At 39.8% G+C, this 11,009-nt stretch overlaps 1 protein-coding gene across 3 annotated transcripts; it reads right to left on the reverse strand.

Annotated features, from left to right (window-relative positions):
• Window positions 1-6,362: 6,362 nt before the first annotated feature.
• Window positions 6,363-9,951, reverse strand: LOC128629555 (uncharacterized). 3 transcript variants are annotated; one of them, XM_053678150.1, is made up of 5 exons: window positions 9,632-9,889; window positions 8,275-8,361; window positions 7,980-8,102; window positions 7,824-7,901; window positions 6,363-6,710 (listed from the first exon to the last, which is right to left on the reverse strand). In XM_053678150.1, the coding sequence occupies exons 1-5, from the start codon at window positions 9,654-9,656 to the stop codon at window positions 6,535-6,537; spliced, it is 489 nt and encodes a 162-aa protein (XP_053534125.1). In that variant the 5' UTR covers window positions 9,657-9,889; the 3' UTR covers window positions 6,363-6,534. The 3 variants fall into 3 exon arrangements, with proteins under 3 accessions (XP_053534125.1, XP_053534126.1, XP_053534127.1); XM_053678151.1 differs by lacking the exon at window positions 7,824-7,901 and having other exon boundaries at window positions 9,632-9,951; XM_053678152.1 differs by lacking the exon at window positions 8,275-8,361 and having other exon boundaries at window positions 9,632-9,888.
• Window positions 9,952-11,009: the final 1,058 nt, after the last annotated feature.

Here is an 11,009-nt window from a genome sequence, read left to right on the forward strand (position 1 = left end):
CTCTCTCTCTCTCTCTCTCTCTCTCTCTCTCTCTCTCACTGTCCCTCTCTCTGTTTTTCTCACGTTCTGTCGCTCTCTCTCTCCTTCTCGCTCTCTCACTGTCCCTCTCTGTTTTTCTCACTTTCTGTCGTGCACTTTCTCTCTCTCTCTCTCTCTCTCTCTCTCTCTCTCACTGTCCCTCTCTCTCTTTCTCGCTCTCTCTCTTTCTCTCTCTCTCTCTCTCTTTCTCTCTCTCTCTCTCTCTCTCTCTTGTGTAACGACAGGTGGTAACTGAAAGCTGGGCAGCTTACCGTTCATGAGCTGCTGATTAAATTAGCTATTTCATATTAATTATTTTGCACACACACACACACACACACACACACACACACACACACACACACACACACACACACACACACCAGAGCAGATGGAAAAAGAAAAATGTGACTCACTGAAATGGGTCTCTCTGTGGTCAGTAGGCACTCTGACTGCCAGTCGAGGATCAATTAATACCAACTAGCAAACGAAATAAACTGATCTAATGTTTGGACAAAAGCAAAACTACAGAAAGAATGAACTGGAGAGTGTAGGATGAACGAACAGACCTGCAGACTGCAGATTTTGGACCCGAAGTTCACCGAGAGCCACATTAAAGCAGCATATACAATGTATCAGCCAAAGTAGTGTAGTCATTTTCCTATAGTATATACTGCTTTAATGTGGCTGTCAGTGAACTTTGGCTCCAAAAGTAACAAATCTGCAGTCTGCAGGTCTGTTCGTTCATCCTACACTCTCCAGCTCATTCTTTCTGTAGTTTTGCTTTTGTCCAAACCTGGTTCTGATGTCTGAAACTCCTGGCTGCGGTGTTTCAGACAGTCTGCTCTACACGGAGTCTGCCTTCCGAGGCACCATGTGTTGGCTTAAATCCATCACATATATTTATTTATATATATGGAACAGAGTACTCTCAGAGTACGTTGTGACCAGTGAGAATCTTTACAAATCCCTCACATGCAATTCAATTCATTCAAATCACTTTTATTTCTATAATAGCCATTGTCACAAAGTAGCTTCATGGTAAATGCTCTGCACTTATATAGCACTTTTTTTAACTTTAGCCGTTCTATTAAGCACTGTACACTGTGTCTCATTCACCCATACACACACACACACACACACACACACACACACACACACACACACACACACACACACACACACACACACACACACACACACACACACACACACACACACACACACACACACACACACACACACACACACACACACACACACACACACACACACACACACACACACACACACACACACACACACACACACACACACACACACACACACACACACACACACACACACACACACACCAAGGGCGGCTGGGCTCAAGTGGTAGAGCGGGTTGTCCACTGATCGTAGGCTTGGCGGTTCGATTCCCGGCCCATGTGACTCCACATACCGAAGTGTCCTTGGGCAAGACGCTGAACCCCAAGTTGCTCCCGATGGCAGGTTAGCGCCTTGCATGGCAGCTCTGCTACCACTGGTGTGTGTGTGAATGGGTGAATGAGACACAGTGTAAAGCGCTCTGGAACTGCTAAGGTTAAAAAAGGGCTATATATAAGTGCAGTCCAGTGGTAGCAGAGCTGCCATGCAAGGCGCTAGCTTGCCATCGGGAGCAACATAATGTAGTCATAATGTAGAACTCGCTCCCAGTTGAGCAAACCGGAGGCGGCAGTTTTGTGAGAGAAGACTACCCGAGATGACATGAGGAAGAAACTTTAAGAGGAATCCGACTCAAAAAGAAACCCATCCTCTTCTGGGTCACGCTGGATAGCAGGAATTTAAATCATTACAGTATACAGGTGTAGAAGAGTAAAGACAAACAGTACTAAGTGTGTTGTAAGGATGGTTCAGAATGAGCAGATTGTGTTCTGGGATAAGCACAGAACAGTGTTTATGATTTCAGCAGCAGTTCTGAGGTACAAATCTATGATATCCAGGTGACATTATACCCTGAAGCATGAGTGAGATGTTTACCAATGACTTCTTTAGGTAAACATTCTTAAACAATGAATATGTCCAGTTTAGATGTGAAGATGTAAAACTATGAAGTGAAGAATGTTGTTTTGTTTTCATTTGCTTGAATTTTTATGTTTGCATCTAAGGGATTTATTATGCAGGTAAAGTCAAACCTGTAGCTGTGAGGTTCAGCCTCATTCAGATCAACACAGATCCAGGGTCAGGCAGAGGACACCGAGAGACCTGTCTATAATACAGAAGGCGCGTGTAATAGAGAAAGCTGAGTGTAATAGAATGAGAGAAAGATATACGTGTCTCTTGATCCGCTCTCTCTCCGCCTCAGTTTCATCCTTTAATTGGCCGTCACAAACGAAACCCCTTTTTCATTCATCCAAAAACCGCTACACCGTATAAATTAAACCGTCAATCACCCAGCACCGCTCTGTCTCGCTTTCTTTCTTTTCTCTGTCCAGACCCTTAACTACAGGATGCCAGCGTTCACATTTTCACACAGAGGATCAGTTTTGTACTTTGTTTAACAAAACCAGTTACTGTATTGTCTTGCTAAATGTGTATACACTGAATTGACAGAAAAAAATACAATGTGGATAAAACGTTAAATATCACTCTCTGCGATTTGAGTTATTGTGTCGTAAAGGGTTATATCTTAAGAATGAGTGGTTGGATGTTTTGTAGGATTTACATGGAGTTATCGCTGTAACCAGGAGATGAGGTAATTACGTTTTGGAATTGATCCAAACTGGATGAAGGTCATGGCAAGGTCAAATGTCTGAAATAGTTTTTTCTTCGATAGCGTCTTTCCTGTTTTGAAGAAAGTCTTCACGGTATTTCATGTATGCAGACTAGTAACTTGTCGATGGCTGTAGCGTCCATGTCAACACTGTTGGCATCGAGTTTTTCTTCCCATGATATCATGTTCTCTCATGATATGGACTTGAACGAGGAACCGCATTAAGTCCAGCATGAATGGCTGTCTTAATACTACCACAATATGTCATCCATGTCAGTGACTGTAAGTACACTGAAAACTCGAGGCCAATATTAAATACATATATATGACAATATTAATTCCTTACTATAGTATCATGGCTGTAAAGTTCACATAGGTTTTTTTTTGTTTTGTTTTTTCTTTTCCCAGTGCACTGAGGACATCAGAGGCGATAGCATCTTAATCTGAGACATTGTTAATCTCAAAGAGTATGCTTAAGAGTATGCTTAACATATGTTTAAAGTAATTCTAGGAGGTGGGTGCTTGGTCAGCTTCTCCTTCAAAACAGGTTTCCTGTATAGGAGAGACCACTGAATTAACCACATGTTCTTCATTAACCTTTTTACCATCTTCAGGGATGATCACGGAGCAGGAATACACTCTAGATGCAGACATATTCACACACTCATTTACACGTCGGGACAATTTAGAGCTGTCCCAGTCCATATACCAGCATTTGGAAGGTGGACGGAAACTGTGATTGGGCAATGCTTCTTCTGATGCCACCATAACACCCTTAAGAAAAAAGAAAACTTTTTCTTTTCTATTTTTTTTTTTATTTTAGCAAAGTCCAGTCATTTGATGTAACTTCCAATAATAAATACAGTGTTTTTGCCGCTGCCTAAGCTTGACACTTTTCGCCGCTGTACTTCAGGTTCATCTTGCAAAATAATAAAGGATGTGCTGGATCGAGTGCTATTATATAAGCTGGTGGATGTTGTTTGATGTTTGTTTGAAGGTTTGGCATCTTCACATTTATGTAAACTATTTGGCCAGAGGTTTGTAGACACCTGACTATAACACTCATGTGCTTGCTGAACATTCCATTCCAGATTTTGTTCCTCTTTAATGTTATAATAAACCATATCTTCATAATAATGAAGAGTCTTTATTGATCACAAATACACTGCAGCACAGTGAAATTCTATTCTTCACATATCCCAACAAGTCAGGGTCAGAGTGCAGGGTCAGCCATGATTCGTGATACGGTGCCCCTGGAGCAGAGAGAGTTAAGGGCCTTGCTCAAGGGCCCAACAGTGGTAGCTTAGCAGTGCTGGGGCTTGAACCCCCGACCTTTTGATCAGTAATCCAGAGCCTTAACCATCAAGCCACCCCTTGTGCACAGGGGTGTTGTCACAGTTTGAAGAAGAACCATATACGGGTGTGATGGTCAGAGGTCAGAATTTTTTATTCTTAAATGGTCTCATATTGAAGATGACAGCCAAGAAGAAGAAGAAAAAAACATGATCTGATCATGATTAATGTGAATTAAAGTGCTAGTGCTGCTAGTGGGGATGAGAAAACTTTCTTAATAATGTTAATGAGTCACATGACATGATAAAGAGACTGTGTGGACGCTGTGTTAATGATAACAATTCTAATGATGATCTTGAATCACAGCATGAATAGAAGATAGTGTAATCCACTTATCCCGAGTTTCTGTTATTTCTAGCATCAGTCAAGTTGGGCGAATATTTCGTAAACACCAAAGCAAATAGCAATGAGCGTGTGTGCTGTGGCACACATAATACAGACCGTCTCCTGGCACTTCTGATGTCTGCTTCCACCTCACCATTCAGGCTCAAATCCCATTCAGCACTCAGTTTTATGAGAGACTTGTCCTGTCCCATAAATGCCTTCAACCTCCTGTTTATATGGAAGTTGAGACTGAGAAGGTTTGGTCCTCTCATAGCAGCCAAGGAATGATACACTTTTATAGCAGATTGGACTGATATTAGAGCGAGGAATATCAGTGTGTGTGTGTGTGTGTGTGTGTGCAAAATATAATAGTCTGTTCAAGTATTCTAAAGGCTCTAAGAAAGTCTGTAACAGTCCAGAAATAATGTTTCTGAAATTATTTCTGGTAATGGATGTTTGCATGACAATGCAATTTATTAAATTGTTGCTCTCCCCACATTTAAATGAGACTACAGTCATTTGCGCACACAGTTGTTTGCTTCGAGAGTTTCATAATAATGGCAATTAATATTATTAGGCGTGAACCATTGTGTATATTCTGGAATGTTATTTATTTATTTATCTATTTATTTATTTATTTATTTATGGTCTTTAGCGCCTTCTCTGTATATCTTTATTTATGTGATTTCTGCACCGGCAAAATTTGTTTCTCTTTTTTCATCGCCATGTCTCTGAATCAGTGAATTTGACTGAATGACGTTTCATTCACGTTCAGTGTGAAACCAAAACAAACAAACTAAAGATGTCCGTTTTGTACTCTGCAAAGGGACTAATAGGTGTGAAAAATACTATAATGCTCACATTATGATTGGCACCCTGTACAGGGTGTACCCCGCCTTGTGCCCGATGATCCCTGGGATAGGCGCCAGGTTCCCCGTGACCTTGAAGGAAGGATAAGGTTCCCCTGAAAACTTCATGTAAAGTGAACGGGAAGTCAGAGATGGAAACTCGAGTCTGCGACTCGGACTCGAGTCGCAAAAAACTGACTCGAGACTTGACATGGACTTGAAGACAGAGACTCGTGAAAAACCCTAACCCTAACCCCCTAACCCTAACCCCCTAACCCTAACCCCCTAACCCTAACCCCCTAACCCTAACCCCCTAACCCTAACCCTAACCTGCCTAACCCTAACCCTAACCCTAACCAACTAACCCTAACCCGATAACCCTAACCCTAACCCTAACCCCTAACCCTAACCACTAAAAAAAGTCATGAAAAGTCATTTTGGTTTGGCGTTCCCGATTACGTCCTCTCTTTACTACCCCACACGACAGCATCAAACACCACATTTTTCTATTCATTCCTCATCCGTTCTTTCCCTATCAGTACGTGAGACGATGTCCCGCGTTTTGATTGGAAATAGAGTCTGAACAGAGTACGTGTGGAAGCGAGGGCGTTCTGGAGCGCCGGTCTGTGAATTCAGAACACTGTCTGCTATAGTGGTAGCTCAGTCAGGAGTCATACAACGTGAACATGAACATGAGTTTGGTGATTTTTTCAGAGCAGCTGAGTTTTATTCGTTCATCTTCAGTAAGCGCTTTATCCTGGTCAGGGTCGTGGTGGATCCGAAAACTATCCCAGGAACACTGGACACCACCGAGTTAATCCACACATACACAGAGACAGCAAGATGGGGCTTTATTTTCTGAAGTTGGTCATTAATGGTTCATTAAGACGCAGTATCTTACAGAAATATTATACTTTTGTACTTTGTATGATGTCACTCGGAGTCAAGGCGTGGATTAGGACTGGAAGCGTGGGACACAACAAAACAATGGAGGGGGGGAATTATATAAATATATATATATATATATATATATATATATATATATATATATATATATATATATATATATATATATATATATATATATTGAAAACAAAAACAGAGACCCTCAAAGGAAAAAAGTTACATGTTCCTTCTAGGCCGCTGTTGTGGGATCTTTTTTGTCATGTAGCAGACAGCAGTAAACAGCATGAAATAGACAGCAGACCCCAGGCCACAGCCAGCGAGTGTGACTGTTTAAAGCTGTAATATCTCTGGTTCAAGTGTTTCTTTTTTCCAGGTCCCGGGTGCCGAAGTAGTGCCCTTAGTGGAGGTGGAAGTAACTTTAGTCTTGATGTGACTGACAGATCCTTTCTTCAGAGCAGACCTTTTGTCTCGCTTTTTGGAAAGATTTGACAGCTTCCTCAACATCACTAAAATAAACACACAGAACAAACTCAGTCATTCCAACAGTACAATAATGAGACACTAGATTTAAAAAAAATAATAATAAAATTTTTTTAAAAAAACACCCATAGGTTCAGCTAGCTTAGTAGATTAAATGCCTAAATATTCCTTATTTATTATAAAAAAAAAAAAAGGAACAAACTCAGTCATTCCAACAGTACAATAATGAGACACTAGATTTAAAAAAAAATAATAATAATTTTTTTTTTTAAAAACACCCATAGGTTCAGCTAGCTTAGTAGATTAAATGCCTAAATATTCCTTATTTATTATAATTATTTTAAGTTTTGATTACATGTTAAATTTTGTTTATAGTCTATTATTAGTCTATACTGTAGCTTGATAATGAATTGTCCACTGGTCTTAATTACACACAGTTACATGAAATGTCTGCTGGAGAAGTTACATTAGCTGACTACAGGGTGTCCCGAAAGTCTTCATACACAGGGGTCGGTTGTGCCTTTGTCAGTGAATGTTGGTGGACGTTCACTTCTCGGTCGGTTCGCAACACTTCCAGTCTTTTCGAATTTGTTAATAAATTTGGTGAGGTGCTCGACATGTTTCCTGATAAAGTCCATCGCGACCTTGTGACAGCTTCCCGATCCGGCCATGAGAATGATTTCAATACGTTCTTCTTTTGTCAAAGACGTTCTTAAAGGCTATCTGAATATAATATATATATATATATATATATATATATATATATAATATAAACTAAGTTTGAAACATTTTGGAAGACAAGTATTAATTTCCCCAATATATGGAGACTTTTGGGACACCCTGTAATTGACTAGCTGAATGTTAGCAAGTGGGTAGCAGGCTAACATACAAGTGAGACATTGCGAAATCTGCTTCCGGAACAGATACGATTGCAGCTATATGCTAACGCTGGCTATTTTTGTTAAACCAAGGAAGTACATCGGAGAAAGTCTCAAGAGAAATTCTCTCAAGCGACACGGACACAGCAAGTGGAAGAAATGAGAAGGAATGCTACGTGTGATCTCGAACCATCAAGTGTGCGCTTGCATAGCAAGCTTAAACATCCTGAATCCATATCCAGCACACAGAAGCTTCATCACCTTCTACTTCTGGATGACTTTTCCTTAAATCCCCATCATGCACTGCAGAATACTGAAGCTCCTCGCTGCCCTCAGAGCCTGCGTTAAAAACAGCCCGCTCAATATTTTTTGACCTTAATTAAAAATCACTTCAAATAAGAGGTGAGACGCACTCACGTGACACGCTCAATACGATGTAGCTTTGTCGGCCTTTCAGTAAAGTGCTGACGAGATCCAGGCTGTGCTCCATCTCCATCAAGTGCATGATCTCTCCAGTTCGGTCCAGCAAGTCCACTTGCGCTAAAGAAAAGACGTAAAAAGTAGTCTACTCTCCAGACACTTTCTATCTAGACTGCTATGAAGCTCTAGACACATTACTTTGTATTTTATTGCCTCCATTTCTGTATAGAGACAGTATATTAATCTTTTAACTGAGATTAGATTTATACAGGAAGAGCTTTCAAATGAGAACCTTGTGGATCCAGCTTGCACTTCTCTTTTAAACAGTGGATGAAATTTACAATCCGGCAATTGAGGTTGAGTAGCTCAGTTCTTTTCTCTGAAGGAAGGAAATAAATTAATTACTTACTTATATAATTACTTAATAGGTGCACGGTGGCTTAGTGGTTAGCATGTTCACCTCACACCTCCAGGGTCGGGGGTTCGATTCCCACCGTGGCCCTGTGTGTGCGGAGTTTGCCTGTTCTCCCTGTGCTGTGGGGGTTTCCTCTGGGTACTCCGGTTTCCTCTCCCAGTCCAAAGACATGCATGGTAGTCTGATTGGCATGTCTAAAGTCTGTAGTGTATGAATGGGTGTGTATGTGATTGTGCCCTGTGATGGACTGACACCCTGTCCAGGGTGTACCCTGCCTTGTACCCTGGGATATTCTCCAGGTTTCCTGTGACCCTGAAAAGGATAAGTGGTATAGATGGATGGATAATTAATTAATCAGTTGATTTATTATTATTAGGGGGCCAAACATGGAAGGTGCGTAGGCACCCTATTGTTACTCTTCCCTTTCTTCTTCTTCGTCATCGTCTTCTGGCTAGGCTGTCCATGGAAGCCCATAGAACCGTCTGGTAAAAAGTTGTGAAATTTGGTACACTGATTGGAAACTAACTTTGGTCTAAGGAACATTCGGACCAAATTTGGGCCAAGTGCTGCTAATGTTCTAGCGCCACCATCGGGTCAAATTTGGGCCTAATTTGGAAGTATGTTTATGGTCATAACCTTTGAACCATGTTTCCAAAATTTTAAATCCAGACACTGCTGGATTCCCTGCGTCAAGTGGTTAATAAAATATCAAATCTTGTCATGTGATTTCTAAACTTGTCAGATGGAAATGAACATTTTCTGTGATAAATATTTCAAATGTTATTTGTCAATAAATACAGAGACGTTATAATTGTAAAAACATGTCAGTGGAGTGTGTCCAATAACGTTCCCCTAAATAACCAGTGAAGTCTTCATTACAATCCCTCCATATTTAACTCCCCAAAACATCAAATAAATTTACTCCTTTGCTTGATTAATCGCATTTTATTTCATTCATTTATTCGTATCATTTTATTAACTGTCATGAACGTATTTTATGGCAACCTTTATAATATGGCGAGATCAGCTTGAATGTAGTTCATGCCTTAAATGTTTCCATTTGTGGCATCACCACTTCTACTACTAATATCCACCCACACGCATGAGCACATCGGGGTTATAATATAATTGTACAGATTACACAGTGATTTTTATTTGAATTGCACTTCTTTCTATACGCCTATACGCCTATAATTTTCTATACGGAAATTGCCGAACAGGTTCCTGAACTCACCTCCGAGTATCACAGTCGCAAACATGTCTAATGGAGTTTGATGAGAGAAACATCACTTCTTCGAGTTGATCTCATAGCTGGAGTTCTTGTCTCCTGTTCAGATGTTCGGTCGTAAGACGAACTCGCATGGTGCTAGAGTGAGAGGTTAATGTTGTTGACTACAGACTTACATAGTGACAAAGGACAATAGAGGACGTCCTACAAGTGTGTACAAGTCTCTCTCTGTCTGTCTGCCTGCCTGTCTGTCTGTCTGTGTGTGCGTGTGTGTGTCTTTACCTTTATTTGTCTCCATGGAGTCCGTACACAGAAGGACAATGTTGAGATTTCAGCTGGTTTGTGAGAACAGAGACGTTTGCTTGCACAGGTGACGTCCCTGTTTATAAAAACCTTTATACAGTATCTTGTTTCTAGTGTTTTAGTTTCTAGTGTAAGCATTTCAGTCAGCATAACTTTGGATAATAATGTGAACCACTCTAAAACTAGACTTTGGTAATTGCCTGATTTTTGGCCCAAGGGAATGTTTTCGATTTTTTTTTTTTTTTTTTTTTTTTTTTTACATTTTATAACATTTAAAAATATATATATATATATATATATTAATAAAATGGGGCAGTGGTGGCTCAGTGGTTAAAGGCTCTGGTTTAGTGATCAGAAGGTCAGGAGCTCAAGCCCCAAGGCCCTTAACATTCAATTGCTCAGTTGTATAAATGAGATAAATGTAAGTTGCTCTGGGTAAGGGCGTCTGCCAAATGCCATAACATATAAATGTAGGTGAAAAATGTATACCATAAATATCGTATATGTATTTATTGTGGATTCAGTCGCAGGTATAATGAACACGAACAAACTGGATTATTTACTCTATCATTCTTTCCACCCTAAAATATGTTTGGAGGAGGATCTAAAAGTTGATGGACTGAGCATATATCGTCTAATCAAAGTACAAATTATACAGAAGTGTTTTCTGTTTGTTTGTTTGTTTGTTTGTTTGAATAAAAGGATTACAAGTGTTTACCATATTTGCTATACGCTACAGAGGACATGCAGCATGAACCCAGTTTATCATTGCAGGCGTGTAACAAATCATTATTTTTATATTTATTATCATTTTAGATTGAAATGATTATATTAGATTTATACTTTAAGATTTATACTATAAGATCTCCTTTAAGTAAGTGTGTGTGGGTGTGGGTGTGTGTGTTTGTGTGTGTGTGTGTGTGTGTGTGTAATAATATCCTCCAACATTATTTACACCATTTACATATTATTTTTTATTATTGTTATTATGAACGAGACCTTGGGATATAATGTATTAGTCAACACGAATAGTTTAATTATTGAGCTATTGATGTATATTATATTTAACCCTGCCGTTTAA

This window comes from Ictalurus punctatus, chromosome 4 (assembly GCF_001660625.3).
Source record: "Ictalurus punctatus breed USDA103 chromosome 4, Coco_2.0, whole genome shotgun sequence".
Lineage (NCBI taxonomy): Eukaryota > Metazoa > Chordata > Actinopteri > Siluriformes > Ictaluridae > Ictalurus > Ictalurus punctatus.